The following is a 20268-nucleotide window of genomic DNA, read 5'->3' as shown; positions in this document are numbered from 1 at the left end:
GAAGCAGAAAGGAGCAAAGCCGGAAATCAATAGAGGTGTACCATCTTTCCTTTTTTCTTCTTCTTCGTTTCTCTCAGTCCACCACGCGGATAAGTTTTCCCACAATGCTTTGCTTTAAACATGGCGGCGCCCTGGTGTCGGCGTGTGTGTAAACAGTAGTAGCATTAGCTACAGGAACAGAAACACGCTGCAGTTTTCATGACTGGTTAAAACCCGCGTCGGTTCTTTGGACTTTCTTCTTCTTCTCTTATCAAGCGCCGAGTCAAAGATGAAGATCAAATCCAAGTCTTCGTACCACAAATCTGAGAACACCTTCAGGGTGAGCGTCCACAAACTAAACTCAGCACGATGCTAACGGCGTAGCAGAGATGTGGTGGAAGCGTTAAAGGTTTCTCATCCATTCTGACTTATTTCTGTCATTTTCTGCTTCGTTTCTTCCAGTTTCTCACTTTTGCTGAAAGACTCGCCAACGTTAACATCGACGTCATCCACCGCATCGACAGAACCGGGTCTTATGCTGAGGTTTGAGCTGCCTGTAACAGTCTGTAATAAGTCTGTCTGCTTGGAGGTGATTTTCATTCATTTTTCTGCCTTTACAGGAAGTAGAAACCTACTTCTCGGAGGGACTCACGAAATGGAGAGACCTGAACCTGACAGAGCATTTCAGTATGTAGAAAGCATTTTTAACGTTGTCTCCTCGCACTCAGCGGGATGCAGGGACTCATTCTTGTTGTAAATCTGTAAATCTCTTCCTCACAGCTGCCTTTTTGAAGGAGGTATCCAACAACAGCCAGTCGTTCAACCTGCTGGTTTTCCACCAGAAAGCCATCGTGGAGAGTCTGAAAACGCACCTGGCTGTGAGGGACAGTTTGGCCTACCAGCCTCTGCTGGAGTAAGATGCGAATCTGGGATTTTAACAGAGGATACAGTCTGATTTTTGTCTGATTTCTGCCACCTGCTTGTGTTTTCCAGCTTGGTGGTGCAGCTGGCCAGAGACCTGCAGACGGACTTCTACCCACACTTCCCCGACTTCTTCGTTCTGATCACCTCGCTGCTGGAGACGAAGGACACGGAGGTGCTGGAGTGGGCTTTCACCTGCCTCTCCTACCTCTACAAGTACCTGTGGAGGCTGATGGTGAAGGACATGCCCAGCATGTACAGGTGAGCCTGGGCTGCAGCCACACGGCAGCAGGAGGGTTTACAGAGGACTGTCTGACATAAAGCTTCTCTCTGCAGTTTGTACAGCACGCTGTTGGCCCACAAGAAGGAGCACATCCGCAACTTTGCAGCTGAGAGCTTCTCCTTTTTGATGAGAAAGGTGGGTTAAACGCCGGCGCTCGGACACAGATGGCTGAGCGGTGTTTTGGGCGTTAATGTTCTCCTTTCGCCCCACAGGTTCCTGACCTGGACGCCCTGCTGACCCACGTCTTCTCAGACCTGGAGCAGCACCCCGATAAGGTGGAGGGAGCGGGTCAGCTGCTGTTCGAGATGTGCAAAGGAGTCCGGAACATGTTCCACTCCTGCGCCGCGGCGGTGAGTTTCTTCTTCTGTTAACGCAGCGATTTACGAGTGTCAGAAAAATTCTCTCAAAATTAGGCTCAGAGTCGCTGGAGACGATGAACACAAAACATTTATTTCTTGCAAGAAAGAGACGAGTCGGCACAAGCTGTCAGGAAGCTGCTCAGAGCTGTCTGCTAACAAAATGGTGCTATTTATATTGTTTATGTTTGCTGGCCACATAATGTTATGGGAAGAGACGTTCAATGTTATGGGAAAAGGCAGTTCTCACCTTTTAATATTATGGGAAGAGACGTTCAATGTTATGGGAAAAGGCATTACTAGCCCTTTAATGTTATGGGAAGACGAGTTCAGACAGTCAAAACACTTTTGCTTGCTACATAGCATTATGAGAATCAAAAGACAGGAGGAGGCCTCACAGAAACTCTTATTCATGCAGCTTTTCTCATAGTATAACTCTATAATTTTTCTAACAACGAGCCTTGCTTCTCGCCGTGCTCGTGGAACAGCAGATTGATTCTGTCATTTCGGTCTTTGCAGGCTCTCCCTGTGGCTCTGAGTAAGCTGGGTCCCGTCACCAGCCGGGCGGCGGCCCTGCCGTGGGACGCGGTCCGGGACGCCCTGGATCACACGGCCCAGGCTGCTGCCGGTTACGTGGACCGGGAGCACTTCCTGGTTCTGTGGGATTCGCTGCAGGTAAGGCTTCCCAGTTCATCTGAGTGGAAGGTAGTTCCTTACAGGTCCTTCAGTCCTTGGTGTCTGCACAGGTCAGCCTGGGGGAGATCTTAGCTGCTGCGGACAAACCAGAAGACACAGAGCCGGCCATAGAGCAGCTGGAGAGGCTGCTGTTTATTCTACACACCCTGGTGTCCCACAGGGACGGAGCCAAAGTCACCAAGCCGGAGGCAGTCTGCCAGGTAAGAGAGAAGTTTCAGTTAGTGCGTTTTCATCTGATCTGAAGGCGTTCGGCTGCTCATTTTGGATGTTTGGTCCAACCTGCAGACGGTGCTGCGGCTGCTCCAGAGCTCCACCCTGTCAGCCTCCTGCTCCCGGCTGCTGCTCCAGGTGACCTCCTCTCTGCTGCTGGGGGAGAACATCAGCCTGCCCAGAGCGCTCATCCAGGACACCGTCCAGAAGGTGCGTGTCAACTGGGAAAGAGCCTGTTTCCAGTCAGATTAAACGTGTGTTTGGTCATGTGATCACAGGTGGAGCGTCTGTTTAAGGCAGATTTGTTGCTATGACATCCTGAAGTGCAGCCAGAGAGGTTCTGATGCTGAATGAGTCAACAGAACTGAGCAGAACTGAGCCTCAGTCTCTCCTCAGCTGTATTTGATGCTGTCCACCTGTGATTGGACCCAGCAGTCTGAGCAGAACTGAGCCTCAGCTGTGATTGGACCCAGCGGTCTGAGCAGAACTGAGCTTTAGTGGTGGTTTTACTTTCCTCTCGTCCCAACCAGGTGTTTAGCAGCACTTTGGGGCAGGATCTGATTCTGGAGTTCACCAAGGAGATGTTCGCCATGACCCAGTTTGAGCAGGTGAGCTCGCCCCACCCTGATGAACAGCATTTGTTCTGTTCTGGCTTGTTCTGACGGAGCGTTCTCTCCTCCAGCTCTTCCTCCCCACCCTGCTGCGCTTCGCCGCTGGTTTGTTCTCCCGTGGCGATGCCCTGTCTCTGCACTCCGGTCTGGACGTTCTGGCCACCCTGATCCTGGCTAAAGCCCCGCCCCCCACGGACGGCTCCATGGCCTTTGAAACCTACCCCCTGCTGTTCACCGGTCAGACCACAGGGTGAGACGGCGCCGCCCTGCTTTAACAGAGCCTGAGCAGTTGTGTGCAGGCTGGTGAATGTGTGCTGTCCTCCTGCAGAGTGTTTGGCAGTAAAGAGGCGAGCGCCGTGACATCAGAGCAGCTTTCAGTGCCAGAGCTGGTGCTGTCGATGCTCAGACTTCCAGAGACCCGGTCCATCACGAACCTGTCGCTGCCGTGGGCCGCGCTGGTGCTGCTGCCGCACCTCAGGTAACAAATGCACGCAAAACCGTGTCCATCGAGAACAAAGTAAGGGAATTAGCCTCCTTACTGTGAGGCGGGGTGAAGAATTCAGTGTATTTTCTCAGCTTTAGTGTGTGAAATGATGCCTGCCTGCGCTGTTTCTCCTCCTCTCAGACCCCTGTCCTCAGCCAGCGTTGTTCCTGCTGTGGCAGCTTTCTTAAACCATCTGCTGTGTGAGATAGAGGCTGAAAATATGGGGAAAGGTTTGTGAAAAACACATTTGCACCACAGCAATCTGCCTGTTTTTCCCTTGTTTGTTCTTATCTAACTGAGTTTGGGATGTTTTTAAGCAGCATCTCTGGGCAGATGGGGTGTATCTACCAGTGAATGCAGCGCTGTCCTGGTTCATTATTATTTCATGAACTTTGCCTGAAAGTGAGCTGCGATGTAAAGGAGAGGATGACAGAGGAGACCCTGTTTCCTTCCCTCTTCACACGCTCTTACTCATTGTTAGCTGCTGTTAGCTGTTAGCTTTGTAATCTTGTCCCAAAGCCTTGTTGTGGAGACTGAAGCTCTGCTGTCTCCCCCCAGCGGCTCTCTTTGCAGCCAGGCAGGCCCTCAGCTGCTTGCTGTCTCTGGACAGCTCTGCTCAGCTTCTCTCTCTGGTCCCCCTGGAGAAGGTCATCGTGATCCTCCGGTGAGCATCGTGTGTCGCCGCCGGTCCGCCGTTTCCTTGCTGCTCTGTTTTAACCTGCAGCCGTGTTCACAGGAAGTTTCCCACGGACCTGTCGGCGCTGCTGCTGGGAGACCTTTACTACACCCGCCTGTCCCTCAGCGGCGTCTCGGGCCACCTGTCCCACGGCGCTCTGCTGGAGCTCTACGACATTCTGCACCCCAACCTCTCCTCCAACGTTTCAAAGGTTGGTGCCGATGAGCTGCAGCCTCTTAGTGCTGCTTGAACTCGCTGATTGTTTGCTCAGATTTAATGGATGCTTTCTTGTTCAGATCCGCCTGCTGACTTTGAGGATCTTCTCTCAGTTTGAGGCAGAGCTCCCCCCACAGGCCGAGGTATCTGTCAGTGAATGGAGGTGTAGGATTGGTCCAAACGGTGGGCGTTTTAGTGAAGTCTGTCACCTGTGTGCAGGGCGAGGAGAGCGCGGAGGTGCAGGCTGTGTTCGCCGTCTGCCTGCAGGCGGAGCTGGTGCCGGCCTCGGTGCAGGACTACAGGGAGAAGCTGCTTCACCTCCGGAAGCTGAGGCACGACCTGGTGCAGCGCAGCCTGCCGCAGGGGCCGCCCGGCGCCTTCCAGCAGGTACACAACCGGCCCTGAAACGGCAGCTTTTAGGCTGACGGGTTAATGGTCTCTGTGAGATAAACGGCTGCCCTGAAAGTTTCCACTTCTGATCCTGAAAGCAGGCTGGATGGCCCTTTGGGTCCACTTCTGATCCTGAAAGCAGGCTGGATGGCCCTTTGGGTCCACTTCTGATCCTGAAAGCAGGCTGGATGGCCCTTTGGGTCCATTTCTGATCCTGAAAGCAGGCTGGATGGCCCCTTTGGGTCCATTTCTGATCCTGAAAGCAGGCTGGATGGCCCTTTGGGTCCATTTCTGATCCTGAAAGCAGGCTGGATGGCCCCTTTGGGTCCATTTCTGGTCCTGAAAGCAGGCTGGATGGCCCCTTTGGGTCCGTTTCTGATCCTGAAAGCAGGCTGGATGGCCCTTTGGGTCCATTTCTGATCCTGAAAGCAGGCTGGATGGCCCCTTTGGGTCCATTTCTGGTCCTGAAAGCAGGCTGGATGGCCCCTTTGGGTCCGTTTCTGATCCTGAAAGCAGGCTGGATGGCCCTTTGGGTCCGTTTCTGATCCTGAAAGCAGGCTGGATGGCCCTTTGGGTCCGTTTCTGATCCTGAAAGCAGGCTGGATGGCCCTTTGGGTCCATTTCTGATCCTGAAAGCAGGCTGGATGGCCCTTTGGGTCCATTTCTGATCCTGAAAGCAGGCTGGATGGCCCTTTGGGTCCATTTCTGATCCTGAAAGCAGGCTGGATGGCCCCTTTGGGTCCGTTTCTGATCCTGAAAGCAGGCTGGATGGCCCTTTGGGTCCATTTCTGGTCCTGAAAGCAGGCTGGATGGCCCTTTGGGTCCATTTCTGATCCTGAAAGCAGGCTGGATGGTCCCTTTGGGTCCATTTCTGGTCCTGAAAGCAGGCTGGATGGCCCCTTTGGGTCCATTTCTGATCCTGAAAGCAGGCTGGATGGCCCCTTTGGGTCCATTTCTGGTCCTGAAAGCAGGCTGGATGGCCCCTTTGGGTCCATTTCTGGTCCTGAAAGCAGGCTGGATGGCCCTTTGGGTCCATTTCTGATCCTGAAAGCAGGCTGGATGGCCCCTTTGGGTCCATTTCTGGTCCTGAAAGCAGGCTGGATGGCCCCTTTGGGTCCATTTCTGATCCTGAAAGCAGGCTGGATGGCCCCTTTGGGTCCATTTCTGATCCTGAAAGCAGGCTGGATGGCCCCTTTGGGTCCATTTCTGGTCCTGAAAGCAGGCTGGATGGCCCCTTTGGGTCCATTTCTGGTCCTGAAAGCAGGCTGGATGGCCCTTTGGGTCCATTTCTGATCCTGAAAGCAGGCTGGATGGCCCCTTTGGGTCCATTTCTGATCCTGAAAGCAGGCTGGATGGCCCTTTGGGTCCATTTCTGGTCCTGAAAGCAGGCTGGATGGTCCCTTTGGGTCCATTTCTGGTCCTGAAAGCAGGCTGGATGGCCCCTTTGGGTCCATTTCTGATCCTGAAAGCAGGCTGGATGGCCCCTTTGGGTCCATTTCTGGTCCTGAAAGCAGGCTGGATGGCCCCTTTGGGTCCGTTTCTGATCCTGAAAGCAGGCTGGATGGCCCTTTGGGTCCATTTCTGATCCTGAAAGCAGGCTGGATGGCCCCTTTGGGTCCATTTCTGGTCCTGAAAGCAGGCTGGATGGCCCCTTTGGGTCCGTTTCTGATCCTGAAAGCAGGCTGGATGGCCCTTTGGGTCCGTTTCTGATCCTGAAAGCAGGCTGGATGGCCCTTTGGGTCCGTTTCTGATCCTGAAAGCAGGCTGGATGGCCCTTTGGGTCCATTTCTGATCCTGAAAGCAGGCTGGATGGCCCTTTGGGTCCGTTTCTGATCCTGAAAGCAGGCTGGATGGCCCTTTGGGTCCATTTCTGGTCCTGAAAGCAGGCTGGATGGCCCTTTGGGTCCATTTCTGATCCTGAAAGCAGGCTGGATGGTCCCTTTGGGTCCATTTCTGGTCCTGAAAGCAGGCTGGATGGCCCCTTTGGGTCCATTTCTGATCCTGAAAGCAGGCTGGATGGCCCCTTTGGGTCCATTTCTGGTCCTGAAAGCAGGCTGGATGGCCCCTTTGGGTCCATTTCTGGTCCTGAAAGCAGGCTGGATGGCCCTTTGGGTCCATTTCTGATCCTGAAAGCAGGCTGGATGGCCCCTTTGGGTCCATTTCTGGTCCTGAAAGCAGGCTGGATGGCCCCTTTGGGTCCATTTCTGATCCTGAAAGCAGGCTGGATGGCCCCTTTGGGTCCATTTCTGATCCTGAAAGCAGGCTGGATGGCCCCTTTGGGTCCATTTCTGGTCCTGAAAGCAGGCTGGATGGCCCCTTTGGGTCCATTTCTGGTCCTGAAAGCAGGCTGGATGGCCCTTTGGGTCCATTTCTGATCCTGAAAGCAGGCTGGATGGCCCCTTTGGGTCCATTTCTGATCCTGAAAGCAGGCTGGATGGCCCCTTTGGGTCCATTTCTGATCCTGAAAGCAGGCTGGATGGCCCTTTGGGTCCATTTCTGATCCTACGCAGCACAGTTTCCCACTTCCCTCTCCGGCCTCAGAGTTATTTGTGCATGTGGAGCAGCTCTGGTGCCTTGCAGTGACGGTGCCTCCTGCTTCTTCTTTCAGGTGCCGCTGCGGTATCTCATCGCGATGCTGTTTGTCAACTTCAGGCCGCTGTGGGACGCAGTTATTGAACTTCTTGTGTGAGTGTTGAGTGTTGAAGAATCCAACATGTCCACTGAAACATGCATTTAGCTCTAATCAGCTTCTCTAACAGGAGCCATGCCAGAGGGATGGATAACAAGGACTTCTGGGGCGTTTACCACGAGCATCTGGAGATGGTGGCAGAGCTGGCTGGTGAGGGGGGGGGGCTTCCTGTGGTGCCACCCCAGTTTAATTTAAAGTTAACGGACCATCATGTTACAGAGAAGGAGCTGCACGAGGATGATGAAGACGGGAGTGACGAGGAGGACCTGCAGAGCGAGCCGGGCTGTGATGTCATCGAGAGCGGCGACGTTGGGGTGCTGTTCTTGGAGCAGCTAAAGTTGACCTCTGACCCCAACGAGAGGACCGACTTCCCCAACTTCCGCAGTCTTCTGTGGCGAGCCATGACGCAGGTCCCCGACAGGGTGGAGCCCCGCAGCCGAGAGCTGAGCCCGCTGCTGCTGCGCTTCATCAGGTCGGTGCCGGCTGTTTCAGGGGAAAGATGGAGCGTCTCCAAAGGGTTGTTCAAGTTCGAGCTGATGTTTTCATGGCAGGAATGAGTTCTTCCCCGCCGACCTGCTGGTGGCGCCGACTCAGGACCTGAGGAAGAGACGCGACAGCGCCGGGGAGGAGTCGGGGATGGCTGTGGAGGCCGAGGAGGAGGAGGAGGAGGAGGAAGAGGAAGGAAGCAAACGCCAGAGGAAGGCGCTTCCAAGGAGAGCTGCTGCCAAGTAAGCATGTGTTGAGCTTAAAAGCCTGAAGGTAGAAGTAATAAATGCATCTCATGACCTGTGACCCTCTGTCTCTCAGGCAGCTCATCGCCCATCTGAAGGTGTTCGCCAAGTTCACCAACCCCCGCGCTCTCTACCAGGAGAGCAGCCTCAGGGAGCTCTACAACCAGGTAGCTCTGCTGTCTGTGACCAAAGCAGCATCCCCAGTGTTCTCCTTCTCTAATACTGTCTGTTTGCAGCTGCTCTGCCATCAGGACCAGCAGATCCAGCGAGTGGCGCTGGAGTGTGTTCTCACCTACAAAGACCCCAACATAGCACCGTACAGGTAAGACCGCTGCGCCGCAGTTATGATGGCGAGCAAACGCACGTGTCCAGCGTTCCTGCTGCAGAGGCCACGTCTGTCTTTGCAGTTTCTGTGATCAGCAAAGATGCTGCATTTTCAACAATAAGACCAGACCACAGCTGCTGGGGAAAAGCTAAAGTGGGGCTAGCATGTTGCTCATTAGCTTACAGGCGAGCTAATGGCGCCTCCAACCAGAAACACTCCCTCGTGTTTGAAAAACTTTAGCTTTTTCCGCTGGGCTAAAGTTTTTTAAACACCGAGGGAGTGTTTCTGGTTGGGGGCGCCCTTAGCTCACCTGTAAGCTAATTAGCAACATGCTAGCCCCACTTTAGCTTTTTCCGCTGGGCTGTACCCAGAGGAAAAAGCTAAAGTGGGGCTAGCATGTTGCTAATTAGCTTACAGACGAGCTAATGGCGCCTCCAACCAGAAACACTCCCTGGGTGCAGAATAAAGCTGTCTGTGACGCTCAGAAACTCCCCGTGTGCTGCCCAGCGTGACCGTGGCTTCACTGCTCCCCGGGGCGGACAGGAAGAATGCGCCCTTCTTCCTCAGAGGGGTCATTGTGGGCCTCTTCGTTATCTGGTGGCCCTCATCGTCGGCGCTCTATGGTTACAGATGCAGGAATGCTGCAGCGCTGAAGCTCTTATTAAGATATCCATTTACTGCAGTTCCGGGGAAGTTTTGCCTTACAGATTCTTCTATGTGTGGCGCTTTGTTCTGAACCCTGTTGCCACGGTGACCCACTTTAAGGATGGAGGCGTTCAGGCTCTGATCGATATGTTTCTGCCCTCCACATCCTGTTTGATCTGCTTTTAAACATGCAAAAAGAGGCTGTTCTGCTGGTTGCTGCCGTGTCTCACCGTGTGTGTGTGTGTGTGTGTGTGTGTGTGTGTGTGCACGTGTGCACGTGCACGTGCAGGGAGAATCTGGAGAGGCTGCTGGATGACAAACACTTCAAAGAGGAGATCGTCCATTTCAACATCTCCGAGGAGACAGAAGTGGTCGATTCGTCCCACAGAGGCAGGCTGATCCCGGTGCTCATGAGGTACAGAACCAGAACCAGCCGGTTCTGGTCTGCTTCTGCTTGTGTTTGGCTGGCAGTTCAGAACCTGTCAGTCCATGTTTTAGATGATGTTTCATTCATTTTGCTGCGTTTATTGTATCCAGAACCTGAGACCTTTCTACTTTCCACTTTATTTATTCATATTTAACGCCTTTTTTCATGTATTAACACCTTTTTAAAGCCTTCTTTGGGCTCAGACACATGAACATGGGAACATAAAGGCTGAACTTTGGTGCATGGATGTAGGCCGGCTGCATATCTGGGTTGTTTTTTAAAATTAGATCTATTTCTTACATTTTTTGCCAACATTAAGGTTCCTTTCAAAAGGATTTAAAAGAGCAGCTGCTTTGATTCATTGCTCCATAAGTCTGTAATTTGGGGTTTTCTTGTCATATAAAGCTAAAGGCAGCCGTCAGGTTGGTTAAAAACTGTCTTTTTGTGGTGGATTCCTAACTTCTGTGCTCGGTGGATCCAGTTGAATTAATTAAAAGGTTCTTGGACATTATGTTCTCCCTTCTAAGTATTTATAGAGGAGGATTCCAGATAATTCCCTCAGTTTTTCAGAAAATAAAGTTGGTGAATGTCAGTTAACGGCCTTTTGTGAAACAGGATCCTGTTTGGCCGCCTGCGCAGTAAAGCTGGCAGCAAGTTCCAGGGAAAGGCGAGCGCCGCCACCCGCTCCTCCATCATCTTACGTTTCCTGGCTGGTTGCCATGCCGACGAGCTGGGAATGTTCATCGACCTTCTTCTGGAGCCCGTCGGCCATCACAGCCAAGGTGGGACGCTTCTGTGGTGGAAACTCACTTTGATTGGTTCTGTATGACTCAGAAAGGGTCCAAAGAAGCTGTGATGAGGCTGAAGAACAGAAAAAAGCATCAGAAATGTGAGTCAGACCTTAGGAAACATCTGATCTGCTCCAGCTCCAGTAAATGCCTCCAAAGCTTCATCCTGCAACAAGATAATGATCCAAACATCTTGCTGAGCAGCACCAGAGTTTCTCAGAGCTGAAACATGGCCGTCAGCTGGTTCAGATCCAGCTGAAGGAGAGACTTAAAGGGACAAACTGAGGGCTGAACACGGCTGCTTTAATGCATCATTTATGGGTCTAAAGTCCCTCTTTTCTGCCTGATATCCTAATAAAGTCTGCTGTGTCCTCAGGCTCCTGTCTGGCTGCAGTCCAGAGGGCCGTTTCAGAGACAGACCTGGCTGCGGTGCTGCCTCTGGGCCGTCAGCACAGCCTGCTGAACATCATCAACGTGGTGATCCAGAAACTGGGCCACCGCATCCACGTGCACCTGCCCAAGGTGCTGCAGATCCTGCTGTGCGTCACAGCCTCCGTGTCCACCATCTTGGAGCAGAGGGAGCAGGTAAGCCTTCTTTTAACCCCGCGTTGTCTCCTCCTTCCTGTGTGGCGTTTAAAGACCTTCCTCTGCTCTGTGGCAGCTGCGGCCCGGATGCATCAGTCCTCTGAAGAACCTGAGGAGACTCGGCATCCTGAGGATTCAGGACTTCTTTGACGGCTTTGACTCCTACAGCTTCAGCCCGGATGAGCTGGACGCCGTGTTCGAGGCTGTGGTCTGGCCTCAGGTGCGTGCTGCCGTCACCTTTTAAAGTCCCTCCTGTTCTCTGTCGGCTCACTCTTTGCTTTCCTCATATCCTACTCAGGTGTGCCGCCTCCCCACAGAGAGCCCCTACTCCCCCACCCCCCTGCTGAGACTCATTCACGTGTGGTGTAAGAACAGCAGGTCGGTCTTTCCTTCACGCCGCCCCTCCAGCTCTCCTTCCTGCCTCCAGACGCTAACGTCCGTGTCTCCTTCAGGTACTTCCCCCTCCTCGCCAAGCAGAAACCGGACCACCCAGAGTGCTGCGTCCTCCTCAACGTCTTCGCCCTCCTCTCGGCCAAGAACGCGTCCCCGGCTACCGTCGCCATGGTGATGGACATAGCGGAGACTCTGGCCACGGCCGAAGACTTTGTGGCCTCCGAGGCGGAGCCTGAGCTCGGCGTGCGCGGCTGCGTGTTCGCCCAGCCCGAACAGGGCGCCGTCACCCCTGAAGGTTCCACTTTTCCTGCCCTCTGGCTGCAGGTTGAGGCTCTTTTAATGCTGCGGCTCACAGGTGAATTAACTTGTTTCTGCCTCCAGAATCGTTGACCCGGGGCTCCAGGCTGCTGCTGCCGCACATCTCCACGCTGCTGCGCTACCTCAGCGGCGTCGTGCGCAACACGGAGCGACTCAAGAAGAAGAGGTTCAGGGCGCAGGTGGCCAAAGAGCTCAACATCCTGTCCAAGGTCAGCCGCTTCGTGAGCGACGAGGAGCAGAGCTCTGTGCTCATCGGCCTGCTGCTGCCTTACCTCCAGAAAGGCTTCAACCCTCAGGTAAGACCCGTGAGGCGCTCCGACCGCCGCTGGAGGTCCGACTGCGAGCGCCTCGCTGAAGGAAACCTTTGCTTCTGCCTCAGGAAACGGAGATCGACATCCTGGCCACCGTCCAGAACCTGCTGCGGCGGTGTGTGCAGCCCGCCGCCTTCCTGCGGCCGCTCAGCAAGCTCTTCGCCATCATTCACAACAAGCTGCCCCGGCAGGCCCTGACCTCCGTCTTCCAGGTGCAGCAGTAATATTAATCCTGTGTAACCCTTTAAAAACGTCTTTAAGCCTCAGATTGGAAAGAAAGAGTCATTCCTGTGAGTTCTTCCCACTTTAAACCCGTGTTTCTTTGCTCTGGTGGCAGACTCTGTCTGACCTGGATCCGTCTCTCGCATACATCACTGATTTAGCAACGAAGGTGAGTTCATTTCCTTCTGTGCAGTTGGTTCTGCTCCGGTTCAGGATGCTTATTCAGGGTGAATAAACTTTGCAGCTCAACGCCTTCGACAGTCGTCACCTGGATGAGATCTACTTCGACGTGCGCCTGACGGCGTTCCAAGACGCCACCAGGCGAGTCCGAGAGATGCCGACGCTGGACCTGGACTACATCAGCTGCATCGTGTACAACTGTTTCCACACCTATGAGGTCAGTAGGTCTGTGCAGCCCGGCGCCGCCTCAGCTCCCAGGTTTTCTTCTTATCCTCTTCGTTTGGATGCAGATCGGTGACATGTCGCTGGCGGACAACGCCACCATGTGTCTGTCTGCCGTGATCGGGCAGATCGCGGCGGTCGGGGCCGGAGAGCAGGTCTATAAGGATGTGATTCAGCACACCATCCTGGATGCGGTCCACAAGGGGCTCCGCAGCAAGACGGAGGTTCGGCAGCACGCATTATATCACTGTGGGTCACTCAGCTGGTGGCGTGGCGTTCTAAACGCGCTCCTCTCCTTTGTTCGCTCCAGAGCGTGCAGCACGACTACACCACCGTCCTCGCCTGCCTGGTGAAAACCTTCCCCGCCAAGAAGGACTTCAGAGATCTGGTGCAGCTCACCGACTACAACGACCCCGAGTCGGACTTCTTTGAGCACATGAAGCACATCCAGGTATGAGCCGCTCCTCCGCCCCCCCCTCCTGCTTTATGCACCTGTTAACGTGCACGTGTGTGTGTGTGTGTGCGCAGATCCACCGGCGGGGGCGCGCCCTGAGGAAGCTGGCCAAACAGCTGAGGGAGGGCACGGTGGTGCTGACGCCGCGGTCCCTTCAGAATTACATCATGCCGTACGCCATGACGGCCCTGCTGGACGAGAAGATGCTGAAGGTGGGACGCGGTTTCAGTTCAAAGCGCTTTTGTTGGAAAAATTATAGTTCTACTATGAGAAAAGCTGCAAGAATAAGAGTTCTGTGATGGAGGGAGGTCTCCTCCCCCCATCTTTTCTCTTCTCATAATACCATATATCAAGCATATATCATGCACTAGTCTCTCCCATAATATTAAGTGGCGAGAACTGCCTTTTCCCATAACATTGAACGTCTCTCACCATAATATTAAATGGCGAGAACTGCCTTTTCCCATAACATTGAACGTCTCTTCCCATAATATTAAGTGGCGAGAAATGCGCCTTTTTCCTAACATTGAACGTCTCTTCCCATAATATTAAGTGGCGAGAACTGCCTTTTCCCATAGCATTGAACGTCTCTTCCCATAATATTAAATGGCGAGAACTGCCTTTTCCCATAACATTGAACGTCTCTTCCCATAACATTGAGTGGTCAGCATAAACAACATAAATGGCAATAGCACCATCTTGTTGGGGGACAACTCTGAGCAGCTTCCTAATCTTCCAAATTCCTAATTTTGAGAGAATTTTCCCAACAGTTTTGCACCGGATCGTGTGTTTTTGACTTTAACTTCCTGCCTCCGCAGCATGAGAACATGACGTCGGCGTCGGTGGAGGTGGTGGGAGCGGCGTGCCGCAGACTCACCTGGTCCAAGTACCTGTTCCACCTGAAGCGCTGCATCCACATCCTGCAGACGGGGCAGGCGGAGCAGAAGCTGGCCGTCAGGTTGTTCTTTTTCTCTTCTCCCGTTCACGCTTCAGACGGTTCTTTTCTGACTTTTTCCTGCCGTGTTGCAGTCTGCTGATCACGGTGCTGGAGGCGTTTCATTTCGACCATCAGACCCTCAGCAGAGAAATGGAAGCTGCCGCAGCCAGAGAAGGTGTCCGCTCGCTCCTCGTTAATTAATTTATTAATTTATTCACTTTATTTGAGCTTAAACTGAACTCTTTACCAGCTGGGAGCGTCGCAGTCGAACCAGAGGAGGAAGACGAAGCCGCCGCCGACGAGTCGGACGCCAGCGACGACGACGCCATGGAGATCGACGGTAAGGCTGCTTCTGCTGCTGTCTCCATGGAGACGGACGCCACTAAAACCAAAACGCAGTCGGCGCCTGAACCGGAGGCCGTGGCGAGCGGGCTGCCGCAGAGCAGAGAGGCGCTGGAGTCCCTGATCAGTGCGATCCATCAGACTGTAAACAACAGCGTGCTGCCGCGCCTGCACAAGTGTCTCACTGCCAAGGTACGCACACGCACGTGCACACGCACGTGCACGTGCACACGCTCTGAAACCTCCACACAGCTGGACTGCAACCGTGTCGTCTCCTTCAGGTGAAGCGTGACGAGGAGCACAAGGCGGTGAAGTCCAAGGACGTGAAGGACGAGGAGGTGGCGAGGATTCCCATCGCCTTCGCCATGGTCAAGCTGATGCAGACGCTGCCTCCACACATCATGGAAGCCAACCTGCCCGGGTACGCAGCCGCCGTGCACGTGCCGGTCTTTAGAGGCGGTTTCCCGTGCTAATGTGCGTCCTCGTCTGATCCAGGATCCTGATCAAGGTGTGCGTGGTGCTGAGGAACCGCTTCCAGGAGGTCCGGGACGTGGCCAGAGGAACGCTGGTGAAGATCATGGAGGCTCTGGGCTGCCGCTTTCTGCAGTACCTGCTGAAAGAGATGCAGGCGGTCCTGGTCAAAGGCTACCAGGTAGGAGCGCACACTCACGTGCACGCTGCTGCTGCTGGAGGAGGAGGCCAGATGTGTGTGTTTCCTCTGCCCAGGTGCACGTGCTGACGTTCACGGTGTTCCAGCTGCTGACCGCTCTCAGTCCCACCCTCAGCAGCGGTGACCTGGACCCCTGCATGAACGCGCTCATCGATGTAAGGACATTAGAGCTGGTTTAAACCGGAAACATCCCCTTTACGCAGACTTCATCCTTATTTATTATTTTATCAACGGGTCAGATCTTCAACAACGAGCTGTTCGGGGCGGTGGCCGAGGAGAAGGAGGTGAAGGGCATCGTCTCCAAGCTGATGGAGGCGCGGCACAGCAAGAGCATGGACTCATACGAGCTGCTGGCGCGGTTCTGCAGCAAGGAGAGCATCACCAAGCTCATCCTGCCGCTGAAGGAGGTGAGGCGGCCCGTGAAAGCTGGAGCCATATTACCCAGCATGCTTTGCTGCCTCCTGCTCGTTAAAAGCAACGATTCTGCACTTTTCCTTCCCACCAGATCCTGGAGACGACCTCCAGCCTGAAGGTGTGCAACCGGGTGGCGGCCGTGCTGCGGCGTCTGATCCTGGGTCTGCTGGTCAACGGCGGCATGAGCTCCAGAGACATCCTGCTGCTGAGCCACGGCCTGGTCAGCCAGAGCCTGCCGCTGCTCACCAGGAGAGACCGGTAGGCTTTCACACGCTCTGCAGCTGACCTGAGGTCAGAGCAGCTCCACTAACTGTGACCCGTCTGCTTCTGCAGAGAGAAGGCGGCGGTCAGGCCTCCCCCCGACCCCAGGCTGCCCCCCCCCAGCTGCCTGCTGCTGCCGCCCACTCCAAAGAGAGGCGGCCGGAAAGCTCCCGTCAGCAGCCGGACCAACGTGCACATCCTGGTGGACGCCGGCCTCAAGGTGCACTCTCCTCCTTGCATGTGCCGTCTCACCTTAAGATGGATCTGAACCCTAAACGGTGAATCTCTTCCTCAGCTGCTCCACCTGAGTCTGAAGAAATCCAAGGTGACGTCATCGGAGGCGGCGGCTCTGGAGATGCTGGATCCCTTCGTCCTGCTGCTACTCCAGTGCCTGGACTCCATGCACGTGAAGGTAGGAGCGTGCCACGTTGGCCTTCTCACCCCTTGTGCGCGGGCTCTTTAAACCCCGACTCCGCCCTCCCAGGTGATCACAGAGGCTCTGGTGGGACTCACCTGGCTGCTGAAGTTCCCGCTCCCAGCTGTGGAGCAGAACGCCGGCGAGCTGACCAAGCAGCTGTTTGTCCTGCTGAAGGATTACTCCAAGGCTGGGGCGGCCCGCGGGGAGAACTACCAGCTGGTCCAGAACTGCTTCAAGGTATCCCAGCACAGATTAGAGTGTTTTTGGGAAGCTGTGGGGTGTGAAAATAACTCGCCTCTTTCTCAGGCCATGACCATTCTGGTGAAGAACATCAGAAGCAACGCCATCTCTGAGAGCCAGCTGCAGGTGCTGCTGGGATACGCCGAGGAGGACATCTACGACCAGTCCCGCCAGGCCACTGCCTTTGGCCTGCTGAAGGTAACCAGCTGAGGTCCACTGAAACGCCCCCCCCCCCTCCAGAGCTGCGTGTTCACGTGTGTTTCTGCTCGCCAGGCGATCCTGTCCAGGAAGCTCGTTGTGCCGGAGATGGAGCAGGTGCTGAAGAAAGTGGCCACGCTGTCGGTCACCGGCAGCAACGCCATGATCAGGATCCACTGTCGACAGGTACGAACACGCCGCCGCCGCCTCTGCGGGCGCCGCCACTCGGGTTGTAAAAAAGCCTTTTGTGTGCTCAGATCTACCTGAAGTACCTGCTGGACTACCCCCTGGGGAAGAAGCTGAAGGGCCACCTGGACTTCGTGGTGGCCCAGCTGCAGTATGAGCACGACACGGGCCGGGAGTCTGCGCTGGAGATGCTGGCGTTCATCTTCCAGTCCTTCCCCCAGGTGAGTATCCCACGGTGTGGAGTCAGAGCCGCGCAGCCACAGCACCTCACTGTCCTTTCTGCCGTTCAGACGCTGCTGTTCAAACACAGCAGCATGTTCTTCGCCCCGCTGGCTCTGGTTGTGGTCAACGATGACTCCGCACGCTGTAAGAAAATGGCCGCCGTGGCCATCAAGACCCTGCTCACCCAGCTGGACTCCAACCACCAGAACATCTTGTTCTCCTTCGTCAACACCTGGCTGAACGCTGAGAAGGTGCAGAACCCTCATCTGACTTCACATTGTAACGGCCGGTGCATTCAGGGACTAAACGGAAATCAGAATTTATAACCTTTGACTTTAGCCGTCCGTTAATAAAAGATTAAATTACCGGTGGAGCATTAAGGGCCTGTTTTATCTCAGCTTTTAAATGTGGAACAGCAGGATTTGTTTAATAGAAAAGCAAAAGAGTTTTACAGGATTTGAAGCACCTGAACAGGCTCCCTAAATGAGATATTTTTAATAAGGCACACGGTAGTTTAAGTTCCCAGGTGACGAGCTTCTTTACTCCCCAGGTCAGCCTGCGGCGCCTCGGCACCCAGCTGTGCGGCCTGTATGTGGAGGTGGAGGAGGAGAAGTTCACCCCTCGACTGGACCACCTGCTGCCTCTCCTGGAAAAAGAGATCAACCCCGACAATTATGAAGATGTGAGCAAACGCAGGAGTTGTGCAGCCGTGATCAAACATGAGCGTGTTTCTAAAGGCGTGTGTCCCGCAGATCGAGGAGGAGCAGGACGAGCGGGGCGCCGACCGGCTGCTGTTCAGCTACCTGACCCTCATCTCCAAACTGAGCAAACACTGCAGCCTGCTGGAGCTCAGCAGGCCTCAGGACACGCTGCGTCTCATCTGGGGTGAGTCCACGCCGCCTCCCTGCCGTCCACACACACGTGCACGCTCACACACACGTGCACGCTCACACAGGATGTGTCTCCTCTCCTTCAGGTCACATCGAGGCCCATCTGAGGCACCCCCACTGCTGGGTGTGGCTGACCGCCTCGCAGCTCTTTGGCCAGCTGTTCGCCGCTCAGCAGCCGGAGCAGCTGCTCGCCATCTGGAGAGGAGAAGGAGACGCTTCGTCCCGGCCGACGGCCGCCGAGTTCATCACCAGCAACCTGGACAAGAAGGTACGGCCAAGACCCCTCCTCCTTCTCACTTTGTCTCATTTCTCCACCCGACTCCTCCTTCTTCTCCACCCGACTCCTCCTTCTCCTCCTGACTCCTCCTTCTCCTCCTGACTCCTCCCTCTCCACCTCACTCCACCTGACTCCTCCTTCTTCTCCACCCGACTCCTCCTTCTCCTCCTGACTCCTCCTTCTCCTCCTGACTCCTCCCTCTCCACCTCACTCCACCTGACTCCTCCTTCTTCTCCACCCGACTCCTCCTTCTCCACCCGACTCCTCCTTCTCCACCTGACTCCTCCTGACTCCTCCTGACTCCTCCCTCTCCTCCTGACTCCTCCCTCTCCTCCTGACTCCTCCCTCTCCACCTGACTCCTCCTTCTTCTCCTCCTGACTCCTCCTTCTCCTCCTGACTCCTCCCTCTCCACCTGACTCCTCCTTCTTCTCCTCACTCCACCTGACTCCTCCTTCTTCTCCTCCTGACTCCTCCTTCTCCACCCGACTCCTCCTTCTCCTCCTGACTCCTTCTTCTCCACCTGACTCCTTCTTCTCCTCCTGACTCCTCCTTCTCCACCCGACTCCTCCTTCTCCACCCGACTCCTCCTTCTCCACCTCACTCCTCCTTCTTCTCCTCCTTCTCCACCTCACTCCTCCTTCTTCTCCTCCTTCTCCACCCGACTCCTCCTCACTCCTCCTTCTCCACCCGACTCCTTCTTCTCCACCTGACTCCTCCTTCTCCTCCACCTGACTCCTTCTTCTCCTCCTTCCAGATGAGAGAGCTGGCGCTAGCTTTCTGCCATCAGCTTCAGTCCAAGTTCTTGGACACGGTGTCAGGAGAGCAGGTGACCCTAAAACAGATCCCAGGACAGTTCAGGGTGAAACGCTCCACATGTTGACGGGAACCTTTCGCTTCTTCTGCAGGTGATCAAGAACCTGCTGTTCGTCGGTAAGGTGATTTACCTCCTCTCCCCCGAGTCCAGCACCTCCTCTCAGGAGGAGGAGCAACGGGAGAATGGAAAGGGCGATGATGAAGAGAAGGAGAAAGAAATGGAAGCAGAGGAGGAGGAGGAAGAAGAGAAGGAGGAGAAAGAAATGGAAGCAGAGGAGGAGGAGGAGGATGACAAAGACAGGCCTCCCTCCCTCCTGTGGCTGATGAAGAAGCTGTCTCTGATGGCAAAGAGGGAGGCGGCGTACACCCCCAAAGTTCCCCTGAAGGTACGCCAGAGAACAGGACTTACTCCTCCTCTGAGTCCAAGCTGTTGAGTCATTTGGTTTCTCCCTGTTTCCTCCCACAGCGAACATGTGTGTTCAAGTTCCTGGGAGCCACAGCCGTGGACCTCGGGAAGGAGCGGCTCGGCCCGTATCTGACCACCATCATCACTCCCCTTTACAGAGAGCTGGACAGCACATACGCAGACCAAGGTTTCCATCTGGCATGAGCAGAATCAGACGTCAGAAAAGAGACTCCTCTCACCCTTCCTCCCCCCTCTGTGCAGATCCCACCCTGAAGAACCTGGCTCAGGAGCTGATCGAGCTGCTGAAGCGGCAGGTGGGCCTGGAGAGGTTCTCCCTGGCGTTCTCTGCCGTCCAGAAGGAGTTTTCACAGAGGCGAGCGGCGCGGAAACGGCACCGAGCCATGCAGGTAGGTCTGGCATCGAGCTGCAAAGGCACGCCGAGGACGAGCCGCCACCTCCTGTTGATCATTTCCTCTCCGTCCTGCAGGCGGTGGCCAACCCAGACATCGCCGCCAAGAAGAAGCTCAAGAAGCACAAGAATAAAATTGAAGCCAAAAAGAGAAAGATCGAGTTCCTGCGGCCCGGATATAAGGCTAAGAAGCACCGGAGCCACGCCCTCAAAGACCTGGCCATGGTGCAGTGAGCGGCGCCGAGCCGGGCCGGAGGAGGCGTGACGGACTTTAACCATTTACTATGAACCGGTTCTTCAGGGTTTGTGTCTGTGTTATGGATTGTAGATCAAAGCTGAAGCTTTTTTATTTCCCGTGTTAAATATAAAGGTTTTTCTAATTAAAACATGTGCCGTGCTTCCTGATCTGTCACCGAGCATCATGTGACCCACCGGCAGGCCGGAAACGACCAGCTGTGAGCTCCGAGAGACC

The 20268-nt window shown here is 54.7% G+C and overlaps 1 protein-coding gene across 1 annotated transcript; it reads left to right on the top strand.

Annotated features, from left to right (window-relative positions):
• The first annotated feature begins 125 nt into the window (after positions 1 to 125).
• Positions 126 to 20162, top strand: utp20 (UTP20 small subunit processome component). The gene is made up of 60 exons (XM_072379128.1): positions 126 to 319; positions 442 to 522; positions 600 to 666; positions 760 to 892; positions 973 to 1161; positions 1237 to 1318; positions 1396 to 1533; positions 2059 to 2214; positions 2286 to 2435; positions 2521 to 2655; positions 2976 to 3053; positions 3128 to 3306; positions 3385 to 3534; positions 3682 to 3770; positions 4099 to 4204; positions 4277 to 4427; positions 4513 to 4575; positions 4652 to 4819; positions 7431 to 7507; positions 7582 to 7661; positions 7731 to 7983; positions 8063 to 8239; positions 8319 to 8409; positions 8479 to 8564; positions 9502 to 9627; positions 10255 to 10421; positions 10804 to 11012; positions 11089 to 11232; positions 11311 to 11390; positions 11465 to 11700; positions 11787 to 12019; positions 12103 to 12246; positions 12372 to 12425; positions 12501 to 12653; positions 12727 to 12882; positions 12969 to 13109; positions 13187 to 13324; positions 13931 to 14070; positions 14142 to 14224; positions 14300 to 14583; positions 14673 to 14812; positions 14887 to 15043; positions 15118 to 15216; positions 15301 to 15468; positions 15567 to 15733; positions 15809 to 15956; positions 16032 to 16148; positions 16221 to 16391; positions 16461 to 16592; positions 16668 to 16778; positions 16850 to 16999; positions 17069 to 17251; positions 17551 to 17682; positions 17753 to 17885; positions 17977 to 18158; positions 18923 to 18994; positions 19074 to 19367; positions 19448 to 19574; positions 19649 to 19794; positions 19875 to 20162. The coding sequence occupies exons 1-60, from the start codon at positions 269 to 271 to the stop codon at positions 20028 to 20030; spliced, it is 8403 nt and encodes a 2800-aa protein (XP_072235229.1). The 5' UTR covers positions 126 to 268; the 3' UTR covers positions 20031 to 20162.
• Positions 20163 to 20268: the final 106 nt, after the last annotated feature.

This window comes from Leuresthes tenuis, unplaced genomic scaffold, assembly GCF_036924035.1.
Source record: "Leuresthes tenuis unplaced genomic scaffold, fLeuTen1.0.hap1 SCAF_35, whole genome shotgun sequence".
Taxonomy (NCBI): domain Eukaryota; kingdom Metazoa; phylum Chordata; class Actinopteri; order Atheriniformes; family Atherinopsidae; genus Leuresthes; species Leuresthes tenuis.
The sequence above is the reverse complement of the archived record's forward strand: the minus strand, read 5'-3'. Positions and strand labels throughout refer to the sequence as shown.